Source organism: Pseudophryne corroboree, chromosome 2 (genome assembly GCF_028390025.1).
Source record: "Pseudophryne corroboree isolate aPseCor3 chromosome 2, aPseCor3.hap2, whole genome shotgun sequence".
In the NCBI taxonomy this organism is placed as follows: Eukaryota; Metazoa; Chordata; class Amphibia; order Anura; family Myobatrachidae; genus Pseudophryne; species Pseudophryne corroboree.
In genome coordinates, this window is record NC_086445.1 from 645,549,638 (window position 1) to 645,567,242 (window position 17,605).

The window sequence follows — 17,605 nt, forward strand, 5'->3', positions numbered from 1 at the left end:
GTGTAGGGGGCATTAGATTTGGGTGGGGTGTGTTCAAACTGAAATTTAAATTGCAGTGTAAAAATAAAGCAGCCGATATTTACTCTGCACAGAAACAATATAACCCACCCAAATCTAACTCTCTCTGCAAATGTTATATCTGCCCCCCCTGCAGTGCACATGGTGCCTAATTCCGATCTGTTCGCTCGCTAGCGTTTTTGCAGTGCAGCGATCAGGTAACTACTGCGCATGCGTATGCACTGCAATGCGCAGGCACGTCGTACGGGTACAAAGCGGTTCGTTGCTGTGCACTGGTTCTAATGAAGAATCCACAGCAGATCGCAAGGAGATTGACAGGAAAAGGGCGTTTGTGGGTGGCAACTGACCATTTTCTGGGAGTGTTTGGAAAAACGCAGAGGCGTGTTGAGGCGTTTGCAGGGCGGGTGTCTGACGTCAATTCCGGGCTCGAATAGGCTGAAGTGATCGCAGCGGCTAAGTAAGTCCAGAGCTACTCAGAAACTGCACAAGCTGTTTATGTACAGGGCGGCTGCACACACGTTCGCACACTTGCAAAGCTAAAATACACTCCCCTATAGGTGGCATCTATCTGTTCGCAGCACTGCAAAAAATAGCTAGCGAGCAAACAGATCTGAATTAGGCCCATGGTTTTGCCCAACTGCAAACAAATTTACTGCTACGATCAGGTCTGAATTACCCCCCATGATTCCTATAGCTACATGCATTTAAATACGTTTTCTAGTGACCACTTACAGTATATGGAAACTCTTGTAAAACACAATACACTAACAATTCCTGAAAAATATCAGTGTCTATTCTTCAAAAAGTTGATCTTACTAACTTTGGGGATCATTTACATTTTCATGTAAGTCAAAAGTAGGCAAATCTGGGTGCCAGCATGCACGTGAGGGAGGCTAGAGGGTGCAGTAAGAAGTTCATAGTCCCGGGCAACCAGGAGATCTATCACAACTGATTGCCAATACCAGAGTACTCTGTGAATGCTGTGCTGCTTGATGATGAAGGAGGCGTGATCCCACAAACAGGCCCGGCTACACTGTACCTACTTCACCCTCCCTCTCCCTCTGTGGCAGGGCCAGTGGTGCTTTTATAAGTTTTATATGTGCAGGATGTTACCTTGAGATCATCCTCCATATCAGACATTCTGCGCTCCAAAACTCTCTTCTCCTGCAACAGTATACAGGGGGGGAGGAATAGATGAATAAATGGTTTGTTTGCAACCCACTACTATTATACTTGCATTCCAGCTGTATTGTGTATTGAGATTTGTGGTGCTAACTGTTACTCGTGCTCCATTTAGTTTTGGTTACTGTAATGTGATGTTGTGTCTACTCTGTATTGATCTAATGTATGCTGTATCTACGGGGCTGCAAAGCACTTGTGACGCCTTACAAAGAAAATATAATAATAATAATAATAATACTGCAACAAAACAATTGATACTTACTCTCTTTTCAGCCTCAAGCAACCCGGCCTGACTTGATGACTGGTCCTGTTTCTGAAATATACAAAAAGTAAAATATACAACAAGTAAAATAGTGTAAAAACGTAAACAAAAAAGTTAATATGGAGGCTCACACTGCTTTACCACATTTTTTAACGTGCCAGATGATAACACAATCCAGTCAGAATATGACCACTATCAGGCCTAATTCAGGTTGGATCACAATAGCGATCTAACCCTGCGCATGTGTACAATGGGTCCTGCAATTGTATTGCAGGAATGTGAACACATCTGCCAGATAGACGGTCAGAGTCATTCAGGAGGAGGGACAGGGGAGGCCAGCACTGCCAGAAACGGGGTGGGGGGTGTCACCCCCATTTTCCTGGGAGTGTGTCTTGAGACACAGTTTCCTTAGCCTCACAAGCCATCCTGTGACAGACCGCCGTCGCAGATGAACATCGCAACCGATGATTGTGATGTTCATCCCGGACTGCGATCGTATCGATCGCAGTATTGCTATCGTAAATGCATGAAGGAGGTGCAAATGCAATCCTTACTGACTTCAGCATCAGTAGCAGATTCTGCCCAGCATGAGAAGCATTGTGATCGCATTGCAGGAATAGCAGTGATCGCAACAGTTAAGGTCGACCGCTGCCTGTGCAGCCTGGCTGTGAGGCAGGCACACCTCCACCATGTTTTCCTTTGCAGTGCAAGTGCAATAGTCCGAATATCACCCGTTTGGGATTATCAGACTATTGCAACTCATACTGTATGAGGGCCTGTGTGGTAACTTTCAGCACTAGCAGGCCCTGGTGAATCAACTCTTCTGGCAAGATAAGTATTTGATATGAATCAGTTTGACTACACGCAGCTTAATGTGTTGCCAACTACAGCATTTTTTAATTGGTACATATATCATATATAGTTTATAATGATTATATTTCATACTTTTTTTAAAACAACAATAGCAAACTCATAAACTTCTAGAGTGCAGTCGAAGAAAACAAATACTAAATATAAATAAAACTTAATTCTCCTCAAGAACAGTGCATAAAATATCACTTAGTTTCTGAATGATGAAGAGAAAGAGTCAGAAAGCAAAGAATTCATAACAAAGATCACATTTGGTAAACTCTTCTTCACTTCTTAGACACCATGGGGGTCATTCCGAGTTGATCGTAGCTGTTCTAAATTTAGCACAGCTACGATCATGTTCCCAGACTTGGAGGGGGACGCCCAGCACAGGTCTAGTCCGCCCCGCATGTCAGTCCGACCCCCCCCCCCCTGCTCAAGTACAAAAGCATTGCACAGCAGCGATGCTTTTGTACTTAAAGAGTAACTCCCAGCCAGCGCAGCTCCTGCGGCTGGCCAGGAGTTATTCGTCGCTGCCCTGGGTCTCAGCGGCTGAGTGTGATGTCGCGCAGCTGCTGCAGCCCGCCCCCCGTGCGGTCTGGCCACGCCTATGTTGGCTGGACCGCGCCCCGAAAACGGCGGCTAAACGCCACCGTGCTGCCCCCTTCCGCACAGCGTACACCTCTGCCTGTCAATCAGGCAGAGGCGATCGCTAGGTAATGACGGCCTTGGGCCGTCTGGCATGTGCCGGTGCACTGTGGCGTCAGCGCATGCGCAGTTCCGACCCGATCGCTGCGCTGCGAACAACTACAGCATGCTATTGAGTTGGAATGACCCCCTATTTTCGATGTGTTAAATAGACACAGAGGCATAACTCCCGGAGGCAGTGTGGCTGTTTGCCTCCAGACTCCAAGTCTTGAAGGCGCAACTGTATGTACAGCAGCACCTGTGTGCATGTCTGTCTTTTTGTATGGGCTCATTGGGCAGTTGCCCAAAGGTCCTAGGCCATAGTTGAGGGTCCCCTTTTCCCAGGGGTACCAGATTTTTTTAAATCGGCCTTGGGGAACCAGAAATATCTGACTTCAAAGCAGTGATCCCCATCCGAGTCTGTTAATTGCTCTTCCCAGCCAGATATCTCGGGTTATGCCTGAGTTTTTCTGAAGGAATACTGCAAAATCTGGGACGCTCCCCTTTCGGTGGACACTGGCAGCTTGTCTCTACTATGCCCAGAAGCAGAGATATCAGCCTTCCAGCAGCTGGTCCCTGCTCCAGCTCCAGACGCCTGGTATGCGCTTTTATATTTTCATTGGTGGATTGCTCTGGTTCCTGAACTCTGACCCCCAATCCCCAGAACATCATGAAAAGTTGGAATCTCGTGTTTTATCCCATTGAAAGCTAAGAAATCTATTTCCAGGAATTGGAGATATCTTCAGTCAAGCAAGCTGCCCTCATACCGGAAAATGATGAATATTAAGCCCACTCCACTATCCACCCTTCCCTGCGTATTAAACACCCCTTACCACCCCTTAAGTCATGTACTTGGTCCCCTTTATTCAGTCTAATGCACCATTCTACAGTTTAGTGTTCCCAGACCCACCCCACCCCAACTACCACCATCTGTGCAGTAAATTGGTAATTCGCAGAAATTACTGCTCCAGGACCTACCTGCTGAGTGGAAGATAGAACACCCCCTACTACCCACGGGACATCAAAGTTGCAACTGACAGCACCCCCCACCCCTACCACTGGTGGATGGGTAGGGGCCCCAGTGCATTGTTTTGTCCAGGGGCCTAAACGGACCTGCCTGTGTGGTTTACAGCAGGATCCAAGTGTGACCTGTACTCTTCCAATGGAACTCTGAGGTGCACCCTCTGCTGCTGCAGAGTCAATCCGCTCTGTCCCAGGAGTCCTGTCAACACTTGCAATAGGGGACAGGATGAGCCTGAGCTGCAGCAAGCGATATGCACCCATCACTGCTGTTGGAGTGTGAGATGGGACCAGTGGCGTAACTACTGCCCCCGCAGTCCTCGCAGTGGCTTGGGGGCGAGGGGCTGCGGGGGCGCCGCCACTGATTTAGAGCAGATTGACACGCGGACGAGCGTCCGCATGTCAATCTGTTGTCACTAACCCTCCCTGCTGTAAGGAGGGACACGGAGGGCACAGCGCGCGCCTCTCCCGTGTCCCTCCTGCATCTCCGTCAGGTCTAATAAAGGAAGTGCCGTTCGTGAGCTCTGATTGGCTCACGAACCGGCACTTCCTTTATTAGACCTGACGGAGATGCAGGAGGGACACGGGAGAGGCGCGCGCTGTGCCCTCCTTGTCCCTCCTTCACAGCAGCGGGGGAGCGCGAGGGCACTGAGGGGACATATATGGCACTTGGGGGGACACTGAGGGGGCATATATGGCACTGGGGGGGCACTGAGGGGGCATATATGGCACTGGGGGGGCACTGAGGGGGCATATATGGCACTGGGGGGGGGGCACTGAGGGGGCATATATGGCACTGGGGGGGCCGAAGAATTTTTTGGCTTGGGGGAGAAAAACTTCTAGTTACGCCACTGGATGGGACCCACCGGTGAATGCTGATTATGCATGCTACAGGCAGCTAAATCACAGTGTAGCTGGAGCCCTGCCAATTCACTTGGGGATCCAGCCCCTGTAGACAAGCTGACAGCTCTATCTATATAACTGTGTAAGTCTTGTGAGTTTACAGTACATATATATATTAGTGATGAGCAGGTTCGGTTCCTCGGAATCCGAAACCCCCCGAACTTCACCCATTTTACATGGTTCCGAGGCAAACTCGGATCCTCCCGACTTGCTCGGTTAACCCGAGCACGCACGAACGTCATCGTCCCGCTGTCGGATTCTCGCGAGATTCGTATTCTATATAAGGAGCTGCGCGTCGCCGCCATTTTCACTTGTGCATTGGAGATGATAGGGAGAGGACGTGCAGCGTTCTCTCAGTTTCTGTGTTCAGTGTGCTGCAAATATCTGTGCTCAGTGTGCTGCAAATATCTGTGCTCAGTGTGCTTGCAAATATCTGTGCTCAGTGTGCTGAAAATATCTATGTTCTCTGCCTGAAAAACGCTCCATATCTGTGCTGCACTGTAGTATATAGTAGGAGGACAGTGCAGAATTTTGCTGACCAGTGCCACCAGTATTATATAGCAGTACGGTACAGTAGTCCACTGCTCTACCTACCTCTGTGTCGTCAAGTATACTATCCATCTATACCTGTGGTGCATTTTAGTTGTGCGCAGTATATATAGTAGGAGGACAGTGCAGAATTTTGCTGACCACCAGTATATAATATATAGCAGTACGGTACAGTAGGCCACTGCTCTACCTACCTCTGTGTCGTCAAGTATACTATCCATCCATACCTGTGGTGCATTTTAGTTGTGCGCAGTATATATAGTAGGAGGACAGTGCAGAATTTTGCTGACCACCAGTATATAATATATAGCAGTACGGTACAGTAGGCCACTGCTCTACCTACCTCTGTGTCGTCAAGTATACTATCCATCCATACCTGTGGTGCATTTTAGTTGTGCGCAGTATATATAGTAGGAGGACAGTGCAGAATTTTGCTGACCACCAGTATATAATATATAGCAGTACGGTACATTAGGCCACTGCTCTACCTACCTCTGTGTCGTCAAGTATACTATCCATCCATACTAGTGATGAGCACCGGAAATTTTTCGGGTTTTGTGTTTTGGTTTTGGGTTCGGTTCCGCGGCCGTGTTTTGGGTTCGAACGCGTTTTGGCAAAACCTCACCGAATTTTTTTTTGTTGTATTCGGGTGTGTTTTGGATTCGGGTTTTTTTTTTCAAAAAACCCTAAAAAACAGCTTAAATCATAGAATTTGGGGGTCATTTTGATCCCAAAGTATTATTAACCTCAATAACCATTATTTCCACTCATTTTCAGTCTATTCTGAACACCTCACACCTCACAATATTATTTTTAGTCCTAAAATTTGCACCGAGGTCGCTGGATGACTAAGCTCAGCGACCCAAGTGGCCGACACAAACACCTGGCCCATCTAGGAGTGGCACTGCAGTGTCACGCAGGATGGCCCTTCCAAAAAGCACTCCCCAAACAGCACATGACGCAAAGAAAAAAAGAGGCGCAATGAGGTAGCTGTGTGAGTAAGATAAGCGACCCAAGTGGCCGACACAAACACCTGGCCCATCTAGGAGTGGCACTGCAGTGTCACGCAGGATGGCCCTTCCAAAAAACACTCCCCAAACAGCACATGACGCAAAGAAAAAAAGAGGCGCAATTAGGTAGCTGTGTGAGTAAGATAAGCGACCCAAGTGGCCGACACAAACACCTGGCCCATCTAGGAGTGGCACTGCAGTGTCACGCAGGATGGCCCTTCCAAAAAACACTCCCCAAACAGCACATGACGCAAAGAAGAAAAAAAAGAGGCGCAATGAGGTAGCTGTGTGAGTAAGATAAGCGACCCAAGTGGCCGACACAAACACCTGGCCCATCTAGGAGTGGCACTGCAGTGTCACGCAGGATGGCCCTTCCAAAAAACACTCCCCAAACAGCACATGACGCAAAGAAGAAAAAAAAGAGGCGCAATGAGGTAGCTGTGTGACTAAGATAAGCGACCCAAGTGGCCGACACAAACACCTGGCCATCTAGGAGTGTCACTGCAGTGTCACGCAGGATGGCCCTTCCAAAAAACACTCCCCAAACAGCACATGACGCAAAGAAAAAAAGAGGCGCAATGAGGTAGCTGTGTGAGTAAGATAAGCGACCCAAGTGGCCGACACAAACACCTGGCCCATCTAGGAGTGGCACTGCAGTGTCACGCAGGATGGCCCTTCCAAAAAACACTCCCCAAACAGCACATGACGCAAAGAAAAAAAGAGGCGCAATTAGGTAGCTGTGTGAGTAAGATAAGCGACCCAAGTGGCCGACACAAACACCTGGCCCATCTAGGAGTGGCACTGCAGTGTCACGCAGGATGGCCCTTCCAAAAAACACTCCCCAAACAGCACATGACGCAAAGAAAAAAAGAGGCGCAATTAGGTAGCTGTGTGAGTAAGATAAGCGACCCAAGTGGCCGACACAAACACCTGGCCCATCTAGGAGTGGCACTGCAGTGTCACGCAGGATGGCCCTTCCAAAAAACACCCCCCAAACAGCACATGACGCAAAGAAAAATGAAAGAAAAAAAGAGGTGCAAGATGGAATTGTCCTTGGGCCCTCCCACCCACCCTTATGTTGTATAAACAGGACATGCACACTTTAACCAACCCATCATTTCAGTGACAGGGTCTGCCACACGACTGTGACTGAAATGACGGGTTGGTTTGGACCCCCACCAAAAAAGAAGCAATTAATCTCTCCTTGCACAAACTGGCTCTACAGAGGCAAGATGTCCACCTCATCATCCTCCTCCGATATATCACCGTGTACATCCCCCTCCTCACAGATTATCAATTCGTCCCCACTGGAATCCACCATCTCAGCTCCCTGTGTACTTTGTGGAGGCAATTGCTGCTGGTGAATGTCTCCACGGAGGAATTGATTATAATTCATTTTAATGAACATCATCTTCTCCACATTTTCTGGATGTAACCTCGTACGCCGATTGCTGACAAGGTGAGCGGCGGCACTAAACACTCTTTCGGAGTACACACTTGTGGGAGGGCAACTTAGGTAGAATAAAGCCAGTTTGTGCAAGGGCCTCCAAATTGCCTCTTTTTCCTGCCAGTATAAGTACGGACTGTCTGACGTGCCTACTTGGATGCGGTCACTCATATAATCCTCCACCATTCTTTCAATGGGGAGAGAATCATATGCAGTGACAGTAGACGACATGTCCGTAATCGTTGTCAGGTCCTTCAGTCCGGACCAGATGTCAGCATCAGCAGTCGCTCCAGACTGCCCTGCATCACCGCCAGCGGGTGGGCTCGGAATTCTGAGCCTTTTCCTCGCACCCCCAGTTGCGGGAGAATGTGAAGGAGGAGATGTTCACAGGTCGCGTTCCGCTTGACTTGACAATTTTGTCACCAGCAGTTCTTTGAACCCCAGCAGACTTGTGTCTGCCGGAAAGAGAGATCCAAGGTAGGTTTTAAATCTAGGATCGAGCACGGTGGCCAAAATGTAGTGCTCTGATTTCAACAGATTGACCACCCGTGAATCCTTGTTAAGCGAATTAAGGGCTCCATCCACAAGTCCCACATGCCTAGCGGAATCGCTCTGTGTTAGCTCCTCCTTCAATGTCTCCAGCTTCTTCTGCAAAAGCCTGATGAGGGGAATGACCTGACTCAGGCTGGCAGTGTCTGAACTGACTTCACGTGTGGCAAGTTCAAAAGGTTGCAGAACCTTGCACAACGTTGAAATCATTCTCCACTGCGCATGAGACAGGTGCATTCCACCTCCTATATCGTGCTCAGTTGTATAGGCTTGAATGGCCTTTTGCTGCTCCTCCAACCTCTGAAGCATATAGAGGGTTGAATTCCACCTCGTTACCACTTCTTGCTTCAGATGATGGCAGGGCAGGTTCAGGCGTTTTTGGTGGTGCTCCAGTCTTCTGTACGTGGTGCCTGTACGCCGAAAGTGTCCCGCAATTCTTCTGGCCACCGACAGCATCTCTTGCACGCCCCTCTCGTTTTTTAAATAATTCTGCACCACCAAATTCAAGGTATGTGCAAAACATGGGACGTGCTGGAATTTGCCCAGATTTAATGCACACACAATATTGCTGGCGTTGTCCGATGCCACAAATCCACAGGAGAGTCCAATTGGGGTAAGCCATTCTGCGATGATCTTCCTCAGTTGCCGTAAGAGGTTTTTAGCTGTGTGCGTATTCTGGAAAGCGGTGATACAAAGCGTAGCCTGCCTAGGAAAGAGTTGGCATTTGCGAGATGCTGCTACTGGTGCCGCCGCTGCTGTTCTTGCGGCGGGAGTCCATACATCTACCCAGTGGGCTGTCACAGTCATATAGTCCTGAGCCTGCCCTGCTCCACTTGTCCACATGTCCGTGGTTAAGTGGACATTGGGTACAACTGCATTTTTTAGGACACTGGTGAGTCTTTTTCTGAGGTCTGTGTACATTTTCGGTATCGCCTGCCTAGAGAAATGGAACCTAGATGGTATTTGGTACCGGGGACACAGTACCTCCAACAAGTCTCTAGTTGGCTCTGCAGTAATGATGGATACCGGAACCACGTTTCTCACCGCTTTGCAGCAGGATGACTGCTGTGATATTTCATCTTCCTCGCAAAGGACAGTTGGACAGTCAATTGCTTGGTGGAAGTAGTAAAAGTGGTCTTACGAGTACGACTTCCCCTCTGGGATGACCATCGACTCCCAGCAGCAACAACAGCAGTGCCAGCAGCAGTAGGCGTTACACGCAAGGATGCATCGGAGGAATCCCATGCAGGAGAGGACTCGTCAGAATTGCCAGTGACATGGCCTGCAGGACTATTGGCATTCCTGGGGAAGGAGGAAATTGACACTGAGGGAGTTGGTGGGGTGGTTTACGTGAGCTTGGTTACAAGAGGAAGGGATTTACTGGTCAGTGGACTGCTTCCGCTGTCGCCCAAAGTTTTTGAACTTGTCACTGACTTATGATGAATGCGCTGCAGGTGACGTATAAGGGAGGATGTTCCGAGGTGGTTAACGTCCTTACCCCTACTTATTACAGCTTGACAAAGGCAACACACGGCTTGACAAATGTTGTCCGCATTTCTGTTGAAATACTTCCACACCGAAGAGCTGATTTTTTTGGTATTTTCACCAGGCATGTCAATGGCCCTATTCCTCCCAAGGACAACAGGTGTCTCCCCGGGTGCCTGACTTAAACAAACCACCTCACCATCAGAATCCTCCTGGTCAATTTCCTCCCCAGCAACACCCATATCCTCCTCATCCTGGTGTACTTCAACACTGACATCTTCAATCTGACTATCAGGAACTGGACTGCGGGTGCTCCTTCCAGCAATTGCAGGGGGCGTGCAAATGGTGGAAGGCGCATGCTCTTCACGTCCAGTGTTGGGAAGGTCAGGCATCGCAAACGACACAATTGGACTCTCCTTGTGGATTTGTGATTTCGAAGAACGCACAGTTCTTTGCTGTGCTTTTGCCAGCTTGAGTCTTTTCATTTTTCTAGCGAGAGGCTGAGTGCTTCCATCCTCATGTGAAGCTGAACCACTAGCCATGAACATAGGCCAGGGCCTCAGCCGTTCCTTGCCACTCCGTGTGGTAAATGGCATATTGGCAAGTTTACGCTTCTCCTCCGACAATTTTATTTTAGATTTTTGAGTCCTTTTTTTACTGATATTTGGTGTTTTGGATTTTACATGCTCTGTACTATGACATTGGGCATCGGCCTTGGCAGACGACGTTGCTGGCATTTCATCGTCTCAGCCATGACTAGTGGCAGCAGCTTCAGCACGAGGTGGAAGTCGATCTTGATCTTTCCCTATTTTTGGAACCTCAACATTTTTGATCTCCATATTTTAATAGGCACAACTAAAAGGCACCTCAGGTAAACAATGGAGATGGATGGATACTAGTATACTTATGGATGGACGAGCGACTGCCGACACAGAGGTAGCTACAGCCGTGGACTACCGTACTGCGTCTGCTGCTAATATAGACTGGATGATAATGATATAAAAAATATATATATATCACTACTGCAGCCGGACAGGTATATATTATATAATGACGGACCTGCTGGACACTGTCAGCACTGCAGACTCCTAAAGTAAGCTACTAGTATCAAGAAGATAGAAAAAAAAAAAAACACCACAGGTAGGTGGTATACAATTATGGATGGACGAGCGACTGCCGACACAGAGGTAGCTACAGCCGTGGACTACCGTACTGCGTCTGCTGCTAATATAGACTGGATGATAATGATATAAAAAATATATATATATCACTACTGCAGCCGGACAGGTATATATTATATAATGACGGACCTGCTGGACACTGTCAGCAGCACTGCAGACTCCTAAAGTAAGCTACTAGTAGTATCAAGAAGATAGAAAAAAAAAAAACACCACAGGTAGGTGGTATACAATTATGGATGGACGAGCGACTGCCGACACAGAGGTAGCTACAGCCGTGGACTACCGTACTGCGTCTGCTGCTAATATAGACTGGATGATAATGATATAAAAAATATATATATATCACTACTGCAGCCGGACAGGTATATATTATATAATGACGGACCTGCTGGACACTGTCAGCACTGCAGACTCCTAAAGTAAGCTACTAGTATCAAGAAGATAGAAAAAAAAAAACACAACAGGTAGGTGGTATACAATTATGGATGGACGAGCGACTGCCGACACAGAGGTAGCTACAGCCGTGGACTACCGTACTGCGTCTGCTGCTAATATAGACTGGATGATAATGATATAAAAAATATATATATATCACTACTGCAGCCGGACAGGTATATATTATATAATGACGGACCTGCTGGACACTGTCAGCAGCACTGCAGACTCCTAAAGTAAGCTACTAGTAGTATCAAGAAGATAGAAGAAAAAAAAAACACCACAGGTAGGTGGTATACAATTATGGATGGACGAGCGACTGCCGACACAGAGGTAGCTACAGCCGTGGACTACCGTACTGCGTCTGCTGCTAATATAGACTGGATGATAATGATATAAAAAATATATATATATCACTACTGCAGCCGGACAGGTATATATTATATAATGACGGACCTGCTGGACACTGTCAGCAGCACTGCAGACTCCTAAAGTAAGCTACTAGTAGTATCAAGAAGATAGAAAAAAAAAAACACCACAGGTAGGTGGTATACAATTATGGATGGACGAGCGACTGCCGACACAGAGGTAGCTACAGCCGTGGACTACCGTACTGCGTCTGCTGCTAATATAGACTGGATGATAATGATATAAAAAATATATATATATCACTACTGCAGCCGGACAGGTATATATTATATAATGACGGACATGCTGGACACTGTCAGCAGCACTGCAGACTCCTAAAGTAAGCTACTAGTAGTATCAAGAAGATAGAAAAAAAAAAACACCACAGGTAGGTGGTATACAATTATGGATGTACGAGCGACTGCCGACACAGAGGTAGCTACAGCCGTGGACTACCATACTGCGTCTGCTGCTAATATAGACTGGATGATAATGATATAAAAAATATATATATATCACTACTGCAGCCGGACAGGTATATATTATATAATTAATGACGGACCTGCTGGACACTGTCAGCAGAATGCGTTTATAGAATAAAAACACCACACGACGAGTGTTTAACTTTTTCAGGCAGACAATCACAATATACTGGTGGTCAGACAGTGGTCACTGGTCAGTCACACTGGCAGTGGCACTCTGGCAGCAAAAGTGTGCACTGTTAAATAATATGTACTCCTGCTACTGCTCCCCAGTCTCCCCCACAATTAAGCTGTGTGAGCACTGAGCACTCAGCACAGTCAGATATACATAGATGATGCAGCACACTGAGGCTGAGCACAGATATGGTATACTGTTACTGTGTCACTGTGTATCGTTTTTTTTCAGGCAGAGAACGGATTATATTAAATAATAATATAATAAAACTGCACTGGTGGTCACTGGTCAGTCACTAGTAAACTCTGCACTCTCTGAGTACTCCTAAGCTCCAGTAAATCAAGTGTCTCACTCTCACTCTCTCTCTTCTAATCTAAATGGAGAGGACGCCAGCCACGTCCTCTCCCTATGAATCTCAATGCACGTGAGAAAATGGCGGCGACGCGCGGCTCCTTATATAGAATCCGAGTCTCGCGATAGAATCCGAGCCTCGCGAGAATCCGACAGCGGGATGATGACGTTCGGGCGCGCTTGGGTTAGCCGAGCAAGGCGGGAAGATCCGAGTCTGCCTCGGATCCGTGTAAAAAGGCTGAAGTTCGGGGGGGTTCGGATTCCGAGGAACCGAACCCGCTCATCACTAATCCATACCTGTGGTGAATTTTAGTTGTGCACAGTATATATAGTAGGAGGACAGTGCAGAATTTTGCTGACCACCAATATATAATATATAGCAGTACGGTACAGTAGGTCACTGCTCTACCTACCTCTGTGTCGTCAAGTATACTATCCATCCATACCTGTGGTGCATTTTAATTGTGCGCAGTATATATAGTAGGAGGACAGTGCAGAATTTTGCTGACCACCAGTATATAATATATAGCAGTACGGTACAGTAGGCCACTGCTCTACCTACCTCTGTGTCGTCAAGTATACTATCCATCCATACCTGTGGTGAATTTTAGTTGTGCGCAGTATATATAGTAGGAGGACAGTGCAGAATTTCGTTGACCACCAGTATATAATATATAGCAGTACGGTACAGTAGGCCACAGCTCTACCTACCTCTGTGTCGTCAAGTATACTATCCATCCATACCTGTGGTGCATTTTAGTTGTGCACAGTATATATAGTAGGAGGACAGTGCAGAATTTTGCTGACCACTAGTATATAATATATAGCAGTACAGTACAGAAGGCCACTGCTCTACCTACCTCTGTGTCGTCAAGTATACTATCCATCCATACCTGTGGTGCATTTTAGTTGTGCGCAGTATATATAGTAGGAGGATAGTGCAGAATTTTGCTGACCACCAGTATATAATATATAGCAGTACGGTACACTAGTCCACTGCTCTACCTCTGTGTCATCAAGTATACTACACAAGTTCAGTAAAATGACCCAAAAATCTAAATTAAAAGCGTCTGATGAGAAGCGTAAACTTGCCAATATGCCATTTACGACACGGAGTGGCAAGGAACGTCTGAGGCCCTGGCCTATGTTCATGGCTAGTGGTTCAGATTCACATGAGGATGGAAGCACTCATCCTCTCGCTAGAAAACTGCAGTGTCACTCCTAGATGGGCCAGGTGTTTGTGTCGGCCACTTGGGTCGCTTAGCTTAGCCATCCAGCGACTTTGGTGCACCTCTTTTTTTCTTTGCATCATTTGCTGTTTGGGGACTATTTTTTTAAATCTGCCATCCTGTCTGACACTGCAGTGCCACTCCTAGATGGGCCAGGTGTTTGTGTCGGCCACTCGGGTCGCTTAGCTTAGCCATCCAGCGACCTTGGTGCACCTCTTTTTTTCTTTGCATCATGTGCTGTTTGGGGACTATTTTTTTAAATCTGCCATCCTGTCTGACACTGCAGTGCCACTCCTAGATGGGCCAGGTGTTTGTGTCGGCCACTTGGGTCGCTTAGCTTAGTCACACAGCTACCTCATTGTACCTCTTTTTTTCTTTGCATCATGTGCTGTTTGGGGACTATTTTTTAAATCGGCCATCCTGTCTGACACTGCAGTGCCACTCCTAGATGGGCCAGGTGTTTGTGTCGGCCACTTGGGTCGCTTAGCTTAGTCACACAGCTACCTCATTGTACCTCTTTTTTTCTTTGCATCATGTGCTGTTTGGGGACTATTTTTTAAATCGGCCATCCTGTCTGACACTGCAGTGCCACTCCTAGATGGGCCAGGTGTTTGTGTCGGCCACTTGGGTCGCTTAGCTTAGTCACACAGCTACTTCATTGTACCTCTTTTTTTCTTTGCATCATGTGCTGTTTGGGGACTATTTTTTAAATCGGCCATCCTGTCTGACACTGCAGTGCCACTCCTAGATGGGCCAGGTGTTTGTGTCGGCCACTTGGGTCGCTTAGCTTAGTCACACAGCTACCTCATTGTACCTCTTTTTTTCTTTGCATCATGTGCTGTTTGGGGACTATTTTTTAAATCGGCCATCCTGTCTGACACTGCAGTGCCACTCCTAGATGGGCCAGGTGTTTGTGTCGGCCACTTGGGTCGCTTAGCTTAGCCATCCAGCGACCTTGGTGCACCTCTTTTTTTCTTTGCATCATGTGCTGTTTGGGGACTATTTTTTTTAAATCTGCCATCCTGTCTGACACTGCAGTGCCACTCTTAGATGGACCAGGTGTTTGTGTCGCCACTTGGGTCGCTTAGCTTAGTCACACAGCTACCTCATTGCACCTCTTTTTTTCTTTGCATCATGTGCTGTTTGGGGACTATTTTTTAAATCTGCCATCCTGTCTGACACTGCAGTGCCACTCCTAGATGGGCCAGGTGTTTGTGTCGGCCACTTGGGTCGCTTAGCTTAGTTACACAGCTACCTCATTGTACCTCTTTTTTTCTTTGCATCATGTGCTGTTTGGGGACTATTTTTTAAATCGGCCATCCTATCTTACACTGCAGTGCCACTCCTAGATGGGCCAGGTGTTTGTGTCGGCCACTTGGGTCGCTTAGCTTAGCCATCCAGCGACCTTGGTGCACCTCTTTTTTTCTTTGCATCATGTGCTGTTTGGGGACTATTTTTCAAATCTGCCATCCTGTCTGACACTGCAGTGCCACTCCTAGATGGGCCAGGTGTTTGTGTCGGCCACTTGGGTCGCTTAGCTAAGTCACACAGCTACCTCATTGCACCTCTTTTTTTCTTTGCATCATGTGCTGTTTGGGGACTATTTTTTAAATCGGCCATCCTGTCTGACACTGCAGTGCCACTCCTAGATGGGCCAGGTGTTTGTGTCGGCCACTTGGGTCGCTTAGCTTAGCCATCCAGCGACCTTGGTGCACCTCTTTTTTTCTTTGCATCATGTGCTGTTTGGGGACTATTTTTTTTAAATCTGCCATCCTGTCTGACAATGCAGTGCCACTTCTAGATGGGCCAGGTGTTTGTGTCGGCCACTTCGGTCGCTTAGCTAAGTCACACAGCTACCTCATTGCACCTCTTTTTTTCTTTGCATCATGTGCTGTTTGGGGACTATTTTTTTTAAATCTGCCATCCTGTCTGACACTGCAGTGCCACTCCTAGATGGGCCAGGTGTTTGTGTCGGCCACTTGGGTCGCTTAGCTTAGTCACACAGCTACCTCATTGTACCTCTTTTTTTCTTTGCATCATGTGCTGTTTGGGGACTATTTTTTAAATCTGCCATCCTGTCTGACACTGCAGTGCCACTCCTAGATGGGCCAGGTGTTTGTGTCGGCCACTTGGGTCACTTAGCTTAGTCATCCAGCGACCTCTGTGCAAATTTTAGGACTAAAAATAATATTGTGAGGTGTGAGGTGTTCAGAATAGACTGGAAATGAGTGGAAATTATGGTTATTGAGGTTAATAATACTATGGGATCAAAATGACCCCCAAATTCTATGATTTAAGCTGTTTTTGAGGGTTTTTGTAAAAAAACACCCGAATTCAAAACACACCCGAATCCGACAAAAAATTTTCATGAAGGTTTTGCCAAAACGCGTCCGAATCCAAAACGCGGCTGCGGAACCAAATCCAAAACCAAAACCCGAAAAATTTCCGGTGCACATCACTAATATATGTGTATATATATATATATATATATATATATATAGTTAAAAAAAGAGCCAGCACACCATTTGTATTAAATAGTCCAAAAGGTCATACAGGTTGAGTATCCCATATCCAAATATTCCGAAATACGGAATATTCCGAAATACGGACTTTTTTGAGTGAGAGTGAGATAGTGAAACCTTTGTTTTCTGATGGCTCAATGTATGCAAACTTTGTTTAATACACAAAGTTATTAAAAATATTGTATTAAATGACCTTCAGGCTGTGTGTATAAGGTGTATATGAAGCATAAATGAATTGTATGAATATACACACACTTTGTTTAGTGCACAAAATTATTAAAAATATTGGCTAAAATGACCTTCAGGCTGTGTGTATAAGGTGTATATGTAACATAAATGCATTCTGTGCTTAGATTTGGGTCCTATCACCATGATATCTCATTATGGTATGCAATTATTCCAAAATACAGAAAAATCCCATATCCAAAATACTTCTGGTCCCAAGCATTTTGGATAAGGGATACTCAACCTGTATTAGAAAAGAGTCAAAGTCACAAAGTGCAAGGCATTTCCAGCTTTCACAGTCCATATAGTGCAAATGCAAGTAAAAATAATACTTAGCAGCCATGATGGTCTAATTGAATGCCAGTTGCTAGGGGTAACAACACGCTGTAAAAATGCCAAATCTGCGTGGACAACAGGTTTGGCATTGCCAGCACACCAATTGTATTAAATGGTCCAAAAGGTCAGTTTACTTAATCATATTAGACAAGAGTCACAAAGTGCAAGTAAACTGACCTTTTGGACCATTTAATACAATTGGTGTGCTGGCTCTTTTTTTGAACTAATAACATGATTATGTGCCATGCACTCATTGAATCTGGAATATAAAATGTGTGTAGGAATTTCTTAGACTCTCTC

General features: G+C 46.5%; 1 protein-coding gene across 2 annotated transcripts in view; it reads right to left on the reverse strand.

The window, feature by feature from the left end:
* The window catches only part of LOC135042067 (protein phosphatase 1 regulatory subunit 12B-like), a 202,207-nt gene that overhangs the window by 24,346 nt on the left and 160,256 nt on the right, over positions 1 to 17,605 (reverse strand). Inside the window, exons 5-6 of one of the 2 annotated variants that reach the window (XM_063954985.1) lie at positions 1,463 to 1,513; positions 1,132 to 1,182 (exon numbers count right to left, since the gene is read on the reverse strand). In XM_063954985.1, the coding sequence (XP_063811055.1) occupies positions 1,132 to 1,182; positions 1,463 to 1,513 (102 nt within the window). The remainder of the gene's footprint in view (positions 1 to 1,131; positions 1,183 to 1,462; positions 1,514 to 17,605) is intronic. The other variant, XM_063954986.1, reaches the window with a different exon arrangement.